Source organism: Gekko japonicus, unplaced genomic scaffold (assembly GCF_001447785.1).
Source record: "Gekko japonicus isolate JY-2015 unplaced genomic scaffold, Gekko_japonicus_V1.1 scaffold158, whole genome shotgun sequence".
Classification (NCBI taxonomy): Eukaryota; Metazoa; Chordata; class Lepidosauria; order Squamata; family Gekkonidae; genus Gekko; species Gekko japonicus.
This window is the reverse complement of record NW_015170279.1, coordinates 567,111-588,728: the sequence shown is the minus strand read 5'-3', so window position 1 is coordinate 588,728 and position 21,618 is coordinate 567,111. Positions and strand designations below refer to the sequence as shown.

At 41.8% G+C, this 21,618-nt stretch overlaps 1 protein-coding gene across 2 annotated transcripts in view; it reads right to left on the bottom strand.

The window, feature by feature from the left end:
* Positions 1–21,618, bottom strand: part of RFWD2 (ring finger and WD repeat domain 2, E3 ubiquitin protein ligase) — a 185,909-nt gene that overhangs the window by 93,744 nt on the left and 70,547 nt on the right. For both annotated transcript variants that reach the window (XM_015417745.1, XM_015417746.1), the window contains exon 12: positions 10,572–10,715. In XM_015417745.1, the coding sequence (XP_015273231.1) occupies positions 10,572–10,715 (144 nt within the window). The remainder of the gene's footprint in view (positions 1–10,571; positions 10,716–21,618) is intronic.

The following is a 21,618-nucleotide window of genomic DNA, read 5'->3' as shown; positions in this document are numbered from 1 at the left end:
AATAATGCCTTTGTTTCTTGCAATTTTCTTTGAAGGCATACATATCTGCTCTTGGGTTCCTAAAGTATATTATGCGCTCAAACTTGCCTCAACTGAGAAACCATTCATTAGCATATGAATTCAGGTTCACAAATGTAAACAGAAGGCCTTGATTGAAAGATGTTCTTTGTCCCCAGTAATAGCTTGAGACTGACGTTCAAGCTTACTCTGTTCATCAGTGGTGGTTTTATGAGCCTCTGTTTCTGTGTTAGACTGTGAGGGAATAGGTTTCTTCTTTAAACACAGCACCAAGTCTCATTTGCTGCACTATCAGCCTAGTAAACTGAAATGCATCTTGGTCTCACGGAGGAACCAACTTCCCTGCCATGAGGTAAATATATTAGATGCACTGGCAGCCAGGGTTATGGAACATTGGCTTTAACAGTTGCACCAGATGATTCAAGATGGCTAGATCATACTGTGTTGTAAGGCAAGGAATAGTTGGGAGAGGAGTGTATTGGAAGATCCCAACACTGAATACCATGGAACACAAAAGATACAATGAAGTTTTCAGCTGGATTATCTGACTGCAGAAGACTCGGTAGAAAAGACTGAATGGTCTCTGCTCTCTATTTTTGTAAAAAGGAGGTAAGAAATAGCATTTCACGTGTTATACTAGTATTAAATATCTTTTCCTTGTGTGTGGATCTAAGTACCACAATCTGCAATAAGGAAAGAAGCAACATCACATCTGCCATAGCCTGATCTGCTAAGGGATCTTTTATTAGCAGATTGCCAAGGTATGGGTAAATGTGCATTTTCAGCATCACGTTTTCCCCACTCCACATCACCTATATTATCAGGGATGTGGACTACTGCAGTACTAAAAATTTTTTTACATCGTAGCTGAGCACTCTATCTGGATTCTGAATATTGCAGATTGGGCCTAAACAGGTAAAATATTCCACTATTCAGGTATTTTACATTAGCTTATATTTTCTTTCTAAAATTTTGTAGTTTTTGAGTTTATAATTGTTCAGTTATTTGTTTATGTTTTTAGATCCATGGGCATATGAAATAAAACATACTTGGATGGGTGACCCATGTTGCATTTTATTTATTCCTACTTACTCAATGAGTTAACATCTCTGTGTGAGTAAGGTAGTTATTTGATTTTCAATTGTTTCAAATATTAACAATTTCCTTTACAATTTTTGTTTGATTGACAGTTATAGAGATAATTTAATTTTCTCTCTATTTCCCCCTACCATTTTAGGTCTACACTGTCTTCGATAATTGTTTTTAGGTCCATTCTGTACATGATGAGTTTGAAATATATTGATGTTTAACTTATGGAGTGCTCAGGTTGTATTTTACCACTGAGGAAGGCTGAAACACATCTGTATTTGCACACATTTCATACCTTTTAACCTGTATTTATATATCCTGTATTTATATATTCTGACATTTGTTCTGATATGAGGTATAGGTACTTATATACTGAACCACAGATACAGAACCGTAGATTTATTATTTGACTAACCTCCTGGAAGAGGCACTGTGGACTACCTTGGAGTTGTTGCTTCTGTCTTAGTTGCCATCTTGTTCTGATTGTTCTAAATTTGGTTTTAATTATATCTTTATTCCTATTTTATTGTATATTTTATATGTTGGGAGCCGCCCAGAGCCCACTTGTGGGACAGGGTAGGATATAAGCTTAAATAAATAAATAATATGTGATTTTTATAGTGATTTTAATATTTTACGTGTAATTAAAATATACTGTATATTTTTATATTAGCACTGTGTGTTTAGCTATATTTGATTATTGTTTTCACCCTAACCTCTTTGGTTACTTTTAGAGCTAATCCAACCAATCCAAGAGGACAGGCTGCCTCTTCTGGCCTTAGTTTCAATCACAAGAATGCTAGTTCTTATTCTGTGATTGATGGCTGACTTAGTTCTGGGAAAGGAAAAGGAGCTAGAATGGGAATGTTTTGAAGAACCTCTTCATATGTAGCTAATTTAGCTGGCTGATGCACCCCAAGAGTATCAACCCATGATGTGAAGGCTCTGCCAAAGCATAATCTCACTACAAAAGCCACAGGGGCAGTGATACTTACAAGTAAATATATATTGGTTTTAAATAGCGGTTTTTATGTATTTTATGGTTTTTATTATTATTTAAATTGAAAGCTGCCTCAACTTCCTGTAGAGTAGGAAGCTGGCTAGTAAGTATGTTAAATTTTTTAAAATTTAAAATATGTTTCTTTAGAGGAAATTCTGAATTCTTAGTTGGGAGGAGATACAATTTTCTTAAGGAGATGCTATAGCTGTTGCTCTAGAAGTAATACATGACTGTAGCTTGTCCTGAGAAAAATAATAGACTATCAACATAGATTTACCCATTCTCAAGGATTTAGGGGATCTGCCCACTCAATCTATTACAATTTGCTCAAACGAAAATTTCATAGAGTAGTAACATCGCTCAAATATGGCCAATGATTTAGTGAGAATGCAGCTCCTAAACACATTGTACTCCCACTCTCTAATCCATATCCCAGATGAATGGTCAGATCATGCCAAGAATACTCATTGGTCCAGTTAACATGTTTCAAGACATTTCAACAGAGAATCTGAACCTTCAAACTAAAGAATGAGTAATTAAATTTGAAGGAATTTCTTTCCTACTTGCTAGAACGAGCTGCAAAGAGAAACAATTGGTAAAATGAGCTGCACAGCAAAACAAAAACTGAGGGGAGGCCACAGCTCGGTGACAGAGCACATGGTTTGCTTACAGAATGTCTCAGGTTCCTCCCAGGCACTTTGGTTAAAAGACTCTCTAGCAACAGGCCTTGTGTAGACCTTTGCACAAGATCTTTGACAACCATCACCAGTCAGCGTAGACAGTATTGGGCTAAGACACACCAGCCTGATCTGATGCTGATTAAGGCAGCTTCCTATGTTCAGATGGTTGTATCACAGCCTTTGAGATCATCTTCCTTCACCAACCAGATCAGCAAGAAAAGAACACAGAAAGGGCTGTACACAGAGCTTGCCTGCCAAATTACATCCTGAGGAACTGCAACCCAGCAGAGAGAACAGCTGCAAACCTCAACGTAAGGGGAAGGAAACTGGCAGGAGTCTAAGAACTGGGACTGGCAGTGAGAGACACGCTGGGCTCCAACTCTTAGCAGCCTTTTACACAAGCTTAGTGTAGCTAAGGTGCAAATGCTCAGGTGAGGCAAGACAACAGCCAAAGTGGCGAATGAAAAATGTTAGAGTCTGTAATCACTAAGCGGCCCATTAACACCTGGTTAAGTTTCTTCACACACCATAAACCTTTTAATACTATTTTTATTTCAAATCAAATTATCACAGGACAGGGCAATCTTCTTCCTATTACTTGATCTTTATCACTTTCAACCACCTATAAATATTCAGTAATGAAAAAGAGTCACCATTTAAGTACAGTTCCATATTAGAAACCACGTTTTCCCCCCCAGAGAATATACTGAGCGGTTTAAGTCAACAGACTGGCTCATGCATTTCATGCTGTTTATGCATACAAGTGTCGTCCTATTTACATAACTTTTCTTATTCTGGGGCTTATAAATATGAAGAAATGATTCAATGTTCCTTACAAATCACCTTCAGCAGACACAGTAAGGATGATTTCCCCTACCCCCAAGTTACGTTGAACATCACTGGTCAAACTTTTACCACCACACAAAAAGGACATCAAACATGAGTAGTTGATAATCTGACTATACCATAACTACCTAAAGGCACCACAAAATAAACAGACTGCATTCTCAAAAATAAAAAAAAATCTTCTACTAGGAAGACTGTATCTAGACAGAAGTTAGTGCATGCCTATTCTATCCAATCTCTATTCTTCTTATTCCAGTGAGTGACAGCATCTCCCTTACTTCTGCCCATACTATCAGTATAGTTTCCAAACTTGTTAGAATACTAACCAGTAGTAATGATTTCCGAACTTGTTAGAATACTAGCCAGTAGTAATGAGGCTTACTGGGAACCAACTCAAAATGGTGGAGCTGTCTTCTCAAGTTGGATACTCAATTCTTTCCACTAAGAGCACTGTAGTTGCTCATTTGTTGCAGATCTCTTTCCTCAAGCAACACTTGTTCAAGAGATACCTATATTTCCCCCAACTCTTGGAAAGCTATAAACTATTGCTGGGAAACAGCAATTATTCTGTTTACTGCTAGTAGGGCCAGCGCACATTTAGAATAATTTCTAGAATATGGTTGCCACAAGCGCCTACTGGTTGGTGTCCGATGTCCCTTCCCATGCCTATACCATACTGTGACATTAACTCCTCATTCATCGTACAGAGAAGAGAGTCTTCAAGAAAGTAAAATGCCTAGTATCAAGGCAGAACAAAGCTTGAGTCCAGTGGCACTTTAAGACCAACAAAATTTTATTCAAGGTACAATATGCTTTTGTGTGCAAGCACACTTCTTCAGATACAAGTGAAACAGAAATTCTGTTTTGCTGCTTCAGACCAACACAGCTACCCACCTGATAGTATTAAGGCAGTTTCAACATCCAGCAGCAAGTCCTCAGGCAGTGCTGAGTTAACTCTGTCAAGACTTCATTAACAAAGGGCTTCTACTGACTGCCTACCCCAGCCTGCACTCCTAAAAAGGCACCTATCCAATTTTTAAACTCCAGCAACAAAATTCCAATTTTTTAAAAAAACACTGTCTGTTAGAGATAAATTTGAATGCCTAGGAAGAGAAACGGATCATTTTTAAAAATAAAATCAACTATGGCAAATGTGTAAGGTGGGCCTTCATCAAGAACACAGCAGTGCACAAAATTATGATTCTGAATTGGTCCAAACAATGTTGAGCATTCAAGATAGATTACTGACTTGAGCCAGTTTGGTGTAGGGGTTAAGTGCGCAGACTCTAATCTGGGAAAACCGGGTTTGATTTCCCACTCCTCCACTTTGCAGCTGCTGGATGACCTTGGGCAAGCCATAGTTCTGTCAGAACTATTCTTCAAAGAGCAGTTTCTGTCAGCGCTCTCTCAGCCCCACCTACCTCACAGGGTGTCTGTTGTGGGGAGGGGAAGGGAAAGGAGACTGTAAACTGCTCTGAGCCTGGGTGAAGGGCAGGATATAAATCCAATCACCACTTCTTCTAGTATGAGGAACAAACGTGAACCACACAGAAAGTGGACACTCCACTGACAGCAAACTCACCAACAAATCCAAGTTTATTACTTTATAGTGTAGGAAATGGCCACTTTTTGTAAAATCCAACATGGCTGCCTCACTGATTTATTTTACATTATGCAATAAGACCTTTTATAGACAAGACTTTCCATTCGTCTCAATACGGTGCAAAGGAACAAGCGTACTGAAGACAGTTTTGGCTTCCAAAGAAACACTTGGTCATCTACTCAGCTCAGTGAAATCCAAGTGAGCACCCAGAAAGTCACCATAGATAAGTGACCACTAATGTTCAGAGGTAACACTATACAGCAGGTTACTATCACTTCTGCCCAAGAAGATGGGGTACTTTCTCATCAAGAAGATGATTCAAAAGAAACTGGCTCTAACAGTACCTTTCAACGACACGCACTTAAAAGCAAACAAAGTACCCTCTCTTGAGAAATCCTGGTAGAGCGAGAGGAATGGTTATTTAAACTAAACCTATACATCTCAATAAAGGTTAGACTTTTATGCCATCTTATTCTTGGAATCTTCATTGATACTACTTTAACTCGCATTGATTTATTTCATAATTTATTTACAGCAAATTAAGAGGGGAGTCTGTTTCAGACTAAAGTGGGATAAAGACATGGAGAAGGAGAGGCAAGGAGGCAAAGATACAGCTCACAAAAGGGACTTACTTCAAAAACAGGCAAGGCAATGGGGGTGTAGATTTTTACAGTGAATCACTTAACAAAATCCAAAGATTTTTCACAGCAAGCAATCACTTGGCATATGTAGAAAAACAGGATTAGGATGGCGTCATACCCAGACAAGAACTTCCTTTTTTACAGCTGCTCAGATTTGCTCTTGGCAGGACATGAATTCTTATAGATCAGTCAACTATCTGCCTGCCCTGATGCCCATCAAAACTGTTCTCCACAGAAGGTAAGCCGTAACTCAAAATAGGTAACGTTTTCAGGAGGAGTGCTTTATTATCATGCCCTCAAAATTAAATACTATATCTCTTATAGTACAAAATGACAAAAGACGAAGTCTTCTATAAAAAGGAAGGGCACTGACTATTCAGTAAAACAGCTAACTCCAGAATTGTAGACTGAAATATAGTATTGCATCCCTATTCATATCCTTTTTTTCCCCCATCCCTATTCATATCCTGCTGGGATTTCAATTAAACTCATTCTGCTTAAGCAAAACTACACAGCTCCCTGACCAAATGTTACTAATTGTTTTTATGATATGGAGAGAAGGCCTCTGTGCAGGAAGAAGTCTTTGGTATCATATAGAAGCTTCCACCTTACCTATATAGATCAGTTCTAAAAACTAAAAGATGAACATAGGGGAAAAGCATAGTCCAGGTCCAGAATACTATCCAGCTCAGGTGTATATCTATTCCTACTGGATAAAATGCAGAAAAGATAATAATGGGCTACAGCCACCCCACTCTTACAAAACTTCTTGTTGTTCTTACAAAAAAAAAATCCTCCTGCCTTTCTTTTTTTTTTTTAAATCATAAAGTGTCATTGAAATGTCTTCTACAGCCAGAAGGAAAATACATCTGCACATATTTATTTTGCATAATTATTCTCCTTCTAAGACTGGAGTTTAAAGCAAGGACAAACAATAGAATGAAAGAGAGAGAAAGGAGGAGGAACACTGCATAGTGACAGGATGCTCAACAGTGGCAGTGGTAATAGTAATCGAAGGGAAAAGGGAGCTGCTGAAGTCTCCAACGCCTAATCTGAGTCACTGCACAGGGAACAGCCCCCCCCCCCATTCCAGAATTTCCAGAATTTCACTGTGCAGGGTAATAGCAGGCCAGTAACTCTTAGTGGGGCCAATTTACAAATCATTGGGTGGGGGGAGATTCAGCATTTTTGGAAGTCCCTTCTCCCCTCCTGTAATGGCTGACAGCCAGTACTGAAATGTTTTATATTGCTTATTAGTGCATCCTGAATATAAGATCCAAAAGTTCTCCCACTGGCCCTTTATAAAGTGACACCCAGAAAACAGGAGCCAAACCTAACGTTAAGCGGTTGTCTGATGGCCATGAGGCACAGAAGTCTCACTGACTGTATTGTCTGTGTGATACAGTCATGCATGTTTATAAACAGAGTTGCCTTGTCTGGAGTGCTGCTTGTGTGTCCTATTTTTTTATTTTTGACTCAGAGGCATTCGATGATAATACCGTATACTTGGTAGAGGTAGTGGAATAAATGTTAAGAACCACTGGTTTAGGTTTATATGCTAAACGATAAACTTGTGCTGTATTTCCTGAACTAGTTCAGGGAAGACTCAAGTCTGCACACTCCCTCTTCTGCCTTCATCCCCCTCCAGGAGGCATGAACAAATTAGCTACTTTTTGGGTTTTGGCAAACCACGGTTTTCTGTGATGTCTGAAGTGGCAAATATGTTTTACATTTGTCTTACGAGCCAGGATGGCAAGCCACAGGCAGCCCTGGTTTGCAGGGCTATCACTAACCATACCTTGACGATTCTGATGCAACGAACAGGGAGCAAAAGAACTGTTGTTGTTCAGTCGCACAGTCAAGTCCGACTCTTCGCGACCCCATGGACCACATCACGCCAGGCCCTCCTGTCTTTCATCATCCTCTGAAGTTTGCTTCATTTCATGTTCAGCAAAAGAACACGAGCCCAAAGCTCCCACCAGGCTCATTCAAGTCAACACTAACTCATGGTCTCGCCCTACATATGAACCAAGATACTGAGATTTTTTTTTTTTTTTTTTAAAGCAGAGTTAAAGGTTTCACATCCCAGAGTAAGATAATTACTGGGACAGAAAATGCTCTGTAAATTAAAATTACTGCACCAATTTAAACAGACTAAATTGACGCCATTCATCCAGTCAGAGCTGGTCTCAACCAACACAGAGAAAGCGAAAGAGTTTTACAAGGTTTTCAATAAAATGTTGCTAGAGCTAGACAAATTTCTTTTATTACAGAAAACTATTTAAGATGCACACTGTTGTATTGTTTTTGGAATGCAAACAGTGGCATTTCTTTTTGTTTATACTACAGTGGGTCACCAGCGCACAGCCACTGAGTGTATCAAATTTTCATTGCCTCTCTGTAACCCAAAGCCCGTCCAAATGCAAGTGTTTTACTCCTACATACTTAAAGAACAGGAATAAGGGACTGTTTCCCTTGCAAAAGAGAATTTATATGGGCATACTATAAAAATAGGTCTCTGCAACTATTTCTGTCGTACATTTATTGGCCTTCGTAAGGGACAGGTTTGTGGCACTATAATGCATTTTTACTAGCTGAGATTTTACTTCCATGCAAGTAGGAACTCCTTGAAGTTCAGGGATCGACCCCTACTCCCCATTTCAGTCAGTACAATATCAGAGATGTTGTATTATGAATGCCTTTCCCCTGCCTACCCTCTATTTCTCCATTTCATATTACTTAGCATGTTACAAAGCCCCCGGATAGATCCTGAGCGGAAAGAATGTTCAATCAACCTTATAGAGGGTACAGTTTTGGAATCCTGTGTGTCCTGAACACAGCCCATTTCTTTACTCAGCCCCCTGCATTACATTATATCTTTTTATTGGGGATAAAAACCCTCCAGTTAAGTTGTCCTGTAGCAAGATGGTCACTGTTCACAGGTGTAGACCCAATAAGCCTGGAAATACACTGGAGAACATTGACATTCACCACATTTCAGTCATTCATTGAATCATACATGCACAAGTTTATGCCTGACTTTGGAATCAGAGGTCCCCCTTTCTTGAGATATGTTAGTGTTGTCTTGTTTTTCAAACAAAAATAATCAAAAGGAGACCACAAGCCATTACAGACTTCTAGACTGTCAATGAAGAAACCCTTTACCCACAAGACTCCAAGGGGCCAGTTCTTGCACATGGTTTTTACAAGGCAGTATTCCAGGGAGGTAAATTTAATCTACTTTGCTTCAGACTATACTACATTGCCTCTTTTGATAGCTCTCCATTCAGCTACTCCTGGTTTCGGTCTTGCACACACTTTTTAGCAGCCGCTGTCTCCCAATCAGATGAGACACAAAGAAAAACCCCTTCTTGGCCTATCACCATGTCCAGGAACAGAGAAGGAGCAAATATGTCATGTTGTTGTCTATATTGCAAGGCAAGTAAGATGGACTAGTAGTGGATGATTCAATATTACCTAAGCTTCAGAGGAAGTGTGTTCTTATAGATCTGAGTATTGTCTGCTTTTAGCCCAAGGAGGTACAAGCTTTTGATTTGCTTGCAAACTCAAATTCTTTGGAGAGCAGAAGCCTGTAACTGAGACAAGTGAAATTGCCTTGCTATTCATTTATGCTGCTTTCACTTACCATGAACCCATTTAAGAAGCTGACACTCTCTAGCTTTAGGTATACTAATTAGGATGCAAGGCTCTCCCAGCCAGTAACTAGCCATGCATGGATTCTCAGCTGCAAATAAAGTCATTTAAAATGGCTTCTATTTTATATAGAAATCTTCTATCACAGGGCCTTGAGTTTCCCTCTGTCACACTCATCAGCAATAGGAAGAGGCTAACACTCTTAAGAACCCATTCAAATTAAAGTTTGGGGTGCAGGAGAGGAGTCTTACATTGTAGATTAAGAAAATGAATATACGTCTAAGAGAATAGTACATATCTAAGAAAAAGATGGAAGACTGTTTCACAGACAGCCTTAAAGATCTCCATTATACTAATTATGCAGCAGAGTCCTATTTTCCATCACACTATTGCCAGCAAACCAACAAAGAACATATCCAAGCTATTTAGAGTCTATTTACATCTGATAATATATATGCTGTCATCTGGGAAGTCCCCAGTTCAAATATTGCCTTCTCTACCACAAATTCACTAGGTAGCCATTTCCTCTCAATCATCTCAGTTCCCCACCTGCAAAGCGGGGGTAATAATGCTAGCCCCTCTCACCTGTTTCTATGGACAACAAGATAACATGCAAGAAATGCATGGAACATTGCAAAGCGATATACAAATGTTTATTATTACTGCCAGCAAATGGGTGATTGTGCACTGAAGATACAGCACGGAAGGGTAGAGGCAAGCTACTCAGCAAGGTTTAATGGAATTGCAAATACACAGTTTATTTTAAAAATGTTTTGAGATTCTATTTTATACCTTAGGCAATGTTACCAACATATGGAGATAATGTGACCTTTTTTGAAGCAGAGAGACATATACTTTTGGCATGTATACTTAGGCCAGATAGAAGCACTATCCTCTTATAGACCTAGTATCTGGCCAGCAATATAGGTAGGTGCTTCACATGTGCTTGTAAATGGTCTACAGTGGGAGGGGGGGGGCAGCAGTGGCACAACAGTTCATCGCCATATTCTAACTCAAAAGGCAAGACAGATAACACATACCTGATTTTGGAATTACAGGTCATTTCATTCTCAGGGTAATGAATATCAACTGCATCCTGGATGACTGTGCCATATTCGTAGACTTTAATCTTCTTTGTCACCCCAGCAATGGCAAAATAGTCACAGTCTCGGTCAAACTCAATGCTAAGAAACAAAAACACACACAAAAACAGCAACAAAAAAGCTATTAATACACACATATCCATAGCCCAAACATTAAGAAACACTGCAGATTTGAGATCTCCTGAGTCAGCAGAACTCTGCTCTCTATCAGTTGATTTGAAATGGTGAGGTAAGAGGAGAAATAAAAGCAAAAGAACAAGCAAATGAAAGGGGGGGGGAAGAGGTAAGGAAGGGGGATTTTATTCCTGTCTATGTTAAGACACTTTACTTTGGGGCACTACACGAAAAGTAAGTTGGCAGACCTAGGTGAGCCACTGGCAAACACTTAACACCTGACCTGAGCCAAGGTAAGCCATTTCAATGCACAGTCAGATCATGACCTCTTTACCCACTGACTCTCCTTACTGTGGCTCCACAATAGCTCTCCTGCAGCTGGGTAGTTTTGCCCAGATTGCCAGCCTTTGTTTTTATTCCTTACTACTTTCACAATACTGACAGCTCACACTGCGAATGCAGAGGGAAGGATTTGACCTGTAGTGAATTACTATGGGCCACGGGAGAACTGCCGAGTGATTTCCTTTACAGCCAAGAATCCAATTCCAGGAGGAGAACTGTGCTAGTCCGTTGCAGTAAAAAACCAAACAACAGCCTCGCAGCACCTTGAAAGCTGATAATACCTTCTTCCAGCATAAACTGCCTTGGTTTAAAGGTCACTTTTTCAGATGCAACAAATGGACTCTCAGTATGCATTCCTTTCATGTAGGGGTACATGAAAATAAAAGGAAAAAGAACTAGCAGGGACAAGTGGTCATGAAATTCAGGAAGTACACAGTGAAGTATTACTAGGTGCACATTCAACTTTAATCATGTAAATTATTATTTAATGTAAAATATTTGTATTGAAAGCAGCTTACAAATCTAAACGTAAGATGGTGTTCCAGATAAAAATGCCACACAGATAATAAAATGAGACGGAACAAGTCCTGAAGAGCCCAACATGATTACGATGTCCAACATTTTTCAATTTCTGTGCCACCATGACAGCAGGAAGCCAGATAAAACCACACAGTGAGATCTACCACCATCAGTGTGAACTCAAACCTTCTCTTCTCAGACTGTCTGTGAACGTCATGGGAGACATTTGTAAACTCTAAATGTCCTTCAAGAATCTTAGCTATCATAGTGCCTGAAAGAGCAGATTGCAGATGTTTCTCCCTTTCAGCTATGGCAGCATGGAAATGCCTATTCACTTGGTTGATGGTGCTGTTACTGCTACCACCACCTTATTGGTTCTCCAAACCCCACTATATGCTGTGTTCACTGCATTACTGCCACATATATCAACAACAGAAGAAGAGAGAAGAGATTGGATTTATACCCCACTCTTCACTACCTGAAGGAGTCTCAGAGCGGCTTTCCATTCCCCACAACAGTCACCCTGTGAGGTAGATGGGGCTGATAGAGCTCTTTCGAGGACTACACTTTCCAGAACAGCTCTCAGAGAACTGTGACTGACCCAAGGTCACGCCAGCAGCTGCATGTGGAGGAGTGGGAAATCAAGCCCGGTTCTCCCAGATTAGAGTCTGCACACCTAAGCACTACACCAAACTGGATCTCAGTGGCCGAATGGCTTAGAGAGAATTTACTAGTTACGCTAAACTAGTTAACACCTGTAATGGGTAAGGAGTCCCAGGTTTTGCTAAGACAGTTAATGCCTGCAATGAGTGAAAAAATCTCAAGAGTCACTTAAGTTGGAGGAAGACCCCCAAGGCTTGCTGAGTGGAGTGGTAGGACAGAGGTCACCCCTCCCACACCCAGGTTGATTAACAAAGTTCCAAGTAACACAAACAGGTACTACCAATAAAGAGATCCCATTTCATTTAGTTTCCTCATTTTGCCATAAAAGTGTATCTAACTGTCAATGGTAACACTCTGTGGATACTTAAATCTGGAGATTGGCGCCATGAACAGACAAGACAGACCTTTCTACAAACCTGAGAAATGCCAAGGTTTAAAGGAAAACCTGAACTCTTAAAAAAAACCCTGGAGGGATTAAAAACCCCAAAATAAGAGAAGCCGTGCCTGTATCTTAAGAAATGAATGCCCTCTGAGATCTCACTGGTCATTGTGGGGGTTGCTAGACATCCAAAACAATATTGCCTGGCTTCAAACCTTGATTTTTGTCAGTAAAAAGCAGGGTGCAGGGCCCTTTTGAGGGCTACTTTGGCCTCTCAGGCCAGTACTGCTTCCCACGCTTTTGCCCTAGAAGGAAGATTCACTGGGCCCAGGGCCAGAAGCAAGCACTGGGCAACTTCCTAGCTTGCAATTGGCAGAACCCACCTAGGAGCCATGGTGGCTACCAGACAACCTGATGCCACATAACTTGTCTGAGCCCAGCAAAAATTTCCACACAACTCGCGTGACTTGGCCAGGCCAAGCACTGGCCACCATACAACTTACCTGAGCAACCTGCTACCTCAGGATTTTTGAAACTTGGCCAGACTTTTCCCATGGATTAGCTACCAGGGGAGGGAAGGAAGGAACACTGAGACTCAGTGGGGTATAGTGCTTAAAATGTCAGACTAGGTTATGGGAGATTCAGGTACAAGTCCTCACCCCACCATGGAATTTTGTTGGGTGACTTTGGGCCAGTCACTCCATCTCTGCCTTATCTACCTCACAGGGTTGCTGTGAGGGTAAAACAGAGGACAGGAGAATGATATAAGCTGCTTTAAGTCCCCAGTGGGGAGAAAGGTTGATATAAATAAAGCTGAAGAATGGCAGTAAAAGGTAAAGGTAAAGGTTCCCTTGCTCGAAAGCCAGTCGAATCCGACTCTAGGGTTGCGGTGCTCATCTCCGTTTCACAGCCAGCGCTGTCCGAAGACGTTTCCGAGGTCATGTGGCCGGCATGACTAAACACCAAGGCGCATGGAACACTCTTACCTTCCCACCGAAGTGGTACCTATTTATCTACTTGCAATTTCTTGCTTTCGAACTGCTAGGTTGGCAGGAGCTGGAACTAGAGACGGGAGCTCACTCCGTCATGCGGCACCCGGGTCTCGAACCGCTGAACTACCGACCTTCTACAGCCTGCAGTTCAGCGTCTTAACCACTTGAGCAGAGGGGCAGATAAAAGGTTAGTTTGGTAACTGGAAGGAGAAAAGGAAACAAAGAAAGAGGAGAGGACACGCGGACTGCCAGGAAGAAAGGGGAAGTCGCGTGGGGAAGGGGATACAGGGAAAAGTGAAGTGACCCCTGCAAGTTCCTGCAAGTTTTCCACATCTAATAGAATTTACCTCATGTCGTGACATGACCTTCTGCACTGTTCTATCATACACCACTGGTGATTTGTGACATAATGGGACATGCAGAATACACAGTGGTATCGTAACATGAAGTAAGTTCCTCCAGGCATTACAGAGTTGGAACAGTAGCACTAGATACAGGGTGGCCCTTATTGGCAGCAGGAGCACAGTTAACTGTAGCATCTAGCTTGGTCCACGGTTAATTCACAGAATAATCCCCATGCTTCATTTTATCCTGAACATTTTAAAAAAAGAAAAGATTCCAAGTCTTATAACAGCATCTGAGAAATAAAGATGGACCACAGATAAGGCACATCCCTATTCATCTGCTGTATGCAGATGTCTCCTGAGAATATTAGTATATTAAAAATAAAGTCCCAACCAGAACAATGATGGCTGCTGATAAGCAAGACATTCTTGTCAAATATGAAAGAGCAGAATATGTATGTGAAGATACTTATCTGGTCACCTTACAGCTTTCTGTACTTGGCAAGAACCGCAGAGGATGAAATGCAGGTCCCTGATGGTGGCAGACCAAAAGGGCTATTCCATTGGGGGTTTTGCACACCAGAAACACAGAACTAAAAAAACATGACAAAACCAACTTTTCCCACCAAGTTAATTCCCATTTCAAATGCTCGCTACTGAAGGGAGACGGCGTCAATTAAACACATGCCATTCAGTTAATCCCTTGCTAAAGCATGAGTTTCACAGCTTTCTTTCTCAAGGTGCGTCCAAATCAAATATTTCATTTCTCAGGGTCCTGGTATGGCTCTTCGAGTTTCCAAAATATGCAAAATTGTGTCTCCTGGAATTTTAGGCACAGGAGTTTCTCCTTTGTGCAAGACATACAGTGGCACAAATCATTTTTTTTTTTGTTAAAACAGCCAAAGAGGGGAAAGTGGCAACAGAAGAGTAGTCAGTCTAATAATGGAAGAGCTTCTCATTCTTTGAGAAGAAGAGCTGAACTATCTTGCTGGACCCAGGGCTCCTCACTTTTGGCTTGTTCCTGCTCAGTAACACAGGTCAGCCGTTCTCAGGCTGCACTGTCCAAAGGCAGCAGAGCTGCCATAGCATTGATTTGCTGAGGATCTCCACACTGAAACGGAATACACCTTTTCTTCTGCCTAGCGATGATGCGGAACACAGAAATAAAGGACAGTTTTGGCCAAGGTGCTCAACCACTACATGAATGTGCAGGCTAACACTTTTTGGCTTCAGCTGTATTGATGGGGAGGAAGAGGATTGGGGGGGGGGGGTTTTTGCAATATTTTTCAGCATATTTGCACACCCAAATTTGACCTTGGTAAACTTAGTAAGAAATCAAGTTCTCACCAGTCTCAGTGCACATTTGGCAACAGGTATGAATATACAAGGTTACCTACTGAAATATCCTTTGGCTCGAGAAAAAGAATTTGCTGCTTGGGTAAACCCTAACCAGTAAGCCCTACAAACTTTATCACACTGCTGTTTTTCTAAAGCTGACATGGAGAACAAAGAGCTAATGGCAGGCAGATGGCCTATGCATTATGAAGACAATGAAACCCAGGCCAAAAAACAATCAATTTGGAGTGCAGTTGACTGGAACTGCAAGTTTAAGACTACCTGGGGATATCTCTGTAGTTTTCATGGCTATTACTACATACTCCGTATTTTAGTATTTATTACATTTGTACCCTATCCTTCCTTTGAGAGCATATACTGAATTATCCAATTTCATTCTCACATCCACACTGTGAGCAAGCTTAGGCTGGGGAGGGAAGGAGTTGAAGTCCTTCATATTACCCACTACAACACACTGGCTATATGGACACCATCTTACCCTGTCCCATTACTGATAACACCTAAAAAAAATCCTCCCTAAAAAGTTGCATCCCTGAATACAGGTGATGACCAAATGAGAGGCCGATTCCTTCCCCAGACCAGGTTCTGTATTTTATCTCTTTTGAAACCCGTTCACACAATCACCTTCCCCAAAAATGTCTCATAGTGCAGATCCATGGGGAATGGGTTCTGGTAAATGGATTTAACATGTCTCTATTGCTCCTACTATCAAGCACCTACCTCCCCAGCCGGCATGTGGTTGTAGACCAAAGCAGAGCATATTGAACCTGTTCACAAGAATATTCACACAAATATTCTCTGGCATACAGCAGGATAAAAATGCAAACATTCAGAGATCATTCAGAAACATTCAATCTTCATTGTACTCTGCATAAGAAAGGAAGCATGTGCATGGCCAAGCCCAACAACAAGCCAGGTTTCCACACTTTTTAACTCAGTTGTGATTAATTCTGCTGTCGAAATGCAGCCCTAGTAGCTATACACAAATTACCTGGCCACCGTTTCAAAATCCAAGTAGCACATGCCCAGGGTGGAGGCTAACACAGAAAAACAGAGTTGCACTTACTTGTAACTGTTCATCAAGTGGTCTTCTGTACAGGCACGAATTGAGTCTGCATGTATGCAGGACAGCCATGGAAAAGACTCCCGAAGCTTTCTAGTAGACTAGGAGAACCCCTCCTCCCTCAGGCGCTTTCTTGCCAAAATGATCACATGACCAGGAGGAGGGGTGCTACTCATTTCTCTCCATGCCGCTGCCAGAGACCCCAAGAAACTAAGGTCCCAGAGAGTTCGCAGTGGGGCAGGAGGGAGAGATGTTCATTCAGTGAACAAGTTACAGGTAAGTGCAACTCTGTTTTCATTATCTTGGCTTCTGTGCAGTCCCACATCAGGAGATTAGCAAGCTCCCTGAGTGAAGGAGGTGAGTTTGAATCTCTCAAATGAAAAGACCATGGAGGACTACCTTCTCAACAGTTGTTTAATGTCACATATTGACCTTCACCCAGAACTGTCCTAGAATGGAGCAGGGAGCTCTCTACAAGCATGCCAACTGAAATACATGCAGGAACATGGCAAAGAAAAACAGAACTCTTTTGAAGAGAGAGCCATGATACATAATGTGGCATTGAACAGCCAGGCACTCAAGACAGAGTGTGATAGCTTCTACCAACCCACAACGATGGGTTGTGTGAGGACGCTGACCATGTGCGACATGAGGACTGAGAGACAATCCCTCGTAGGGGATCCTGACCAGGGCATCACCTTGTAAAATTTCATGACTACAGGGGGCATAGGTTAAAACCCACAATGTCCTCATTCCACAGTTGGAAGTGCTGCATACTAAATGAAGCACCAGGGAAGTGCAAAAAAACAAACAAGGAGTTATACTTCTGTTTTATGACATCTTTAGAAATCCAATAAGGAACAGAAAAGTTTAGAGAGTTTGAGTCCCAACCAGTGGCCAAAACATAATCAACGGCTCAAGAAGCAGGGTCCAAACCCTGCCACCGTAGAGACTCTTTTCCACTTAGAGGTGCAAGATATAGTAGTGAAGGAGGGGTGCTAGCCACAATGCAGGAAAGGAGCTGATCAAACTACTAAAGTTGTCAGCCGGAGTGAGAAGAAACAGATCTGCACCATAATAATGAAGGCACTGAAAAGAGGTATGATGTGGCCAAAGAACAAAAGGACAGGATGCACCATAAATGAACCTAGTGCTCGCAGAGCAATCTGCACAGCAATACAGCCAGAGAAAAAATATAAAACCAGATTATCTTGCCGAGGAATTAGGAGGGTACTCCCCAATGATGGGGGTCCCTGTAAGGAACGAAGCAAAAACAACAGGCCTTGTGGGGCAAGGCCAAATAGTCCAGACCCCCAAGCTGTATATCCGGGAGTTGGCCACCGTTAGTCAATAAAAACATAATTACAGTGCATTCCATGACCATGTGGAGTGTTTGCACTAAAATAAACTAAAGTATGCCTAGTGTTCTAGGTGAAAGTAGTGGTATCACAAACTAATTTGGCAGAACACCAAGAGCCACTGGGTAACACATTCCCACAGCAGGGCCTCCACAATATGGGGAAGGAGACATCTGAGATGACACTAACTTCTAGAGGTTCAACGCAAAAGAACTGCACTGAGAAAAAATGCAGTGCTGAGACCACAAGAAGGGTGCACATTAGGTCTGTCTCAGAAAGAAAGAAAAACAGATCTGGGCATAATCCCAAACAAAGGGGTATGTTGGAATTCTACCACTTCAGTCCACAATGGCAGCAGGTCTGTCTGCAGGAATGGTAGAGAGGTCAATGAACAAGACAGCCAAGCAAAAGTTTAGACTATAAGTCACATGATCTGGGCCTGATCATAGGCCTTTTCAGGTGCACACCTTAACACATAAGAATAATTGAAAACCACACCTTTTTTCTGTCCCGGGTAGTACTGAACTGAATAATCTAAGACAGACAACATCCTCTTAGAAGAGAGTTGGGGAAGATCTTGGGTCTGATGTGCAAAACGCAAATTAAATTGTAGGTGCAAAATGAATTGTAGGAAACCTAGTGGACAAGACCAGAGATTTTTTGTTGGCTTGTTTTTCTCTTAGAATAATAGAATCATATGACCCTACAGGGTCATCTAGTCCAACCCCCTGCACAACACAGGAAATTCACAAATACCTCCTCCCCTTACTCTTGTAGAGTAAATCAGCATAGATAAGAGATGAAAGAATTTAAAGGTTGATTACCAGAGACTTCTTAGTAGGAGATGCCATGGATGGAGCTTGGCAACGTGCACGTGGAAAAAACGAGTGCACAACCCTGAGACAAGCCTGTTACTCCCCACAGAGTATTGTCGAAGTGGACTGAAGAATCTATAACTCTCTGTGGAGCTCTTTTTTTAAAACACGAATTTCTAGCATGGATTAGGGCAGTGTAAAAAGAATGATCCAGATTAAAGGGACAGATTTGTCATGTACATCACCAGCACAGCCTGTGAGAGACAATGCATCAAGATCCCTTCAAAGGGGATAGTAAAAAGGCCATATTGACCTGTTGATTCAGAACTGAAAGGGAAAGTGTGGTAGACAAAATTCCGCTTCCCATCCAGGATAAGTTTACAGCATTCACACTCTGCAATGGTTAAATTAGAGATGAAGTACTATTTAACCTGTAGGTCACCAAGAACAATAGAGATGACCACTGGAGTCAGGCATATATTTGCTCAGGGACTGAAGTAGAGGCTAAAACATCAGCTAGTAATTACAGCTTGCACATCAGAGGTTTTGTCCCATAGGGCAGCTGTTTGGAGTAGAAAAATATAAGATGTCCTTTTAAAAAGATGGGTATGGAGTTTATCTTACTCCCTAAGAGGGACTCAAAGTGCCTCTGGTCTGATCCAAATGAAGGCAGAAAGGGGGAAGGTTTCCTTCAGTCAGGCATCTTCCTGCCTTGGAACCAAGAGAAGGGAGGGGAAAGGATTCTTTCAGTCAGGCAGGCCAGAGCCAAAGCCTCTTAGAAAAGAGCCGTTCTGAATCGGAGGCTCTGTCAGGCAGCACCTCCAGGTTTCTTCCCTCGGAGCAGACAAAGCCAAAAGGGGGGGGGGGACCTTTATTCATGCTGGCACACAGCCAAAGCCTTTGAAAGGAGCCAGTGAGTCCAAGGCTCTGTTGTACCACACCTCATTACAGAGGGGGATGGTGCCTTTATTCAGGCTGGCGCACAGCCAAAGCCTTAGAAAAAGAGCTCTTCTGAGTCCAGCTCTATCCAATCATGCGTTCAAAGGAAATTCATGACAGCATGAGCAGGCAGCTCTGTTGTGTGAACCCCTAGGCAGTTAAGGCACAGAGAAAGGATCTCCATTGCTGTTCTCTATTTTGTCCTCACCTCAGTTTTGATTCTGAGGTTTCTTTCAAGTTTTCTTTTTGTCATCGATACTCATTCTATTGAGGAAAAAACTACATTTAAAGAAGAAATGTTTCTGAATTTCCACTGTGTCATTATGGCTCAAAACGGGCTTCCTTGGGATTGGACCAACTGTCACTTTAAAATGGTGCCAATAAATGGCCATTCTCCACAGCGGCAAAAAGGGGGCATAGTGCCCCTCCTCCTGGTCATGTGATCATTTTGGCGGGAAAGCACCAGAGGGAGTAGGGGCACTCCTGGTCTACTAAAAAGCTTTGGAAATCTTTCCCATGGCTGGCCTGAACACATGCAGTCCCAATGTGGGACCGCACAGAAGCCATGACAATGAACCTAGGGGTACCAAACCCAAGAGAAACATTTGCTTTTTAAGCCACAGACTGGAGGGGGGGAATGGTATCACTCCTGTAGTAACAGATTAATCTGTTGTAGAAACTGCGATCCTTGTTTAGTGCTGCTTCATGGAAAAATTAGGAGGGGAGAGGTATGCTCTCAGGATTAATTTGTGGAGCCTTCCTAGTGGAATTGCATTTTGCAGTGCACTTGACTGCCCAGTATCGTGTGTTCCGTGTCAACTCACTCTGTCTCAGGAAAGGGTTTCACAACCAGAAGCCTGTTTCACCACAATGGATTTATTTAAACCACAATCTTAATTGAACTGCTGTCTCAGTTACTGTTTGCTGCCCTGCGGAATCTGGTACAGCATAACTAAACTGATGCCATCTATTCATCTACTTGGGATTCAATTTATACCTTCAGACTGCTGTGGCTGAAAGAGAAATATTGCTCTGCCTGGTAAAGGTTCAGGTTATTAGAACTGAAAATCCTGTCTTACCTGAGGAGGTTTTGTTACTTACAAACGCCGATTGTTTCCCTCTTCCTAAAAAGGACATAACTTGCCGATAATAAATCAGCATTTAAATAATGTGTCTCTAAAAGTTAATGCACTGTTGAATTTTTAAAAAAACATAATACAGAGCACTAGTACCAGCCAATGACATAAGAACATAAGAACATAAGAGACGCCAATGTTGGATCAGGCCAAAGGCCCATCCAGTCCAACACTCTGTGTCACACAGTGGCCAGAAATACCAGTGCCATCAGGAGGTCCAGCAGTGGGGCCAGGACATTAGAAGTCCTCCCACTGTTGACCCCCCCCCCCAAGCACCAAGAAGACAGAGCATCACTTGCCCCAGAGCCCCTAGCTATACCTTGTGGCTAATAGCCACTGATGGACCTCTGCTCCATATGCTTATCTAATTCCCTTTTGAAGCCATCCATGCTTGTAGCACCCACCACTTCCTGTGGCAGTGAATTCCATGTGTTAATCACTCTTTGGGTGAAGAAGTACTTCCTTTTATAGGCATTGATTCCCATGCCTATGACCTTCAAGCAAATAAAGGCATTAGAGGGGGGAAACCCTATGCGGAAATAAATATCTTACAAATGCTTATCCACTAGGTGAAGGGGGGGGGAACTTTACTCCATGTCCTGAAGGTCATTTTAAACTCCCAAGATGCATGGATGCCTAGCTATTCTGCCTCTATACATACAAAGAATTACAGAGTTGAAACTGCCATTTGGGTTCATCTAGCACTGCCTACTACCATGAGTCAAACGGCGTGACACCAGTTGCCATAACCTAGTCAAAACAAGTCTCCAGATATCAAGCAACATCCAGAGAGCAGTGCTTAATGTATACATGCTAGCTCAAAGCCATAAGCGTAACTCACATTTTCATGGACATGAGGCATGTTAGGCAGTAATTGGATGACATGCTTAACACTCATCGGGAAAATTTCTATAACCAAATGTGATTGTAAGTCATTTGGCTTGCTTTTACCTCCTTATTCCAG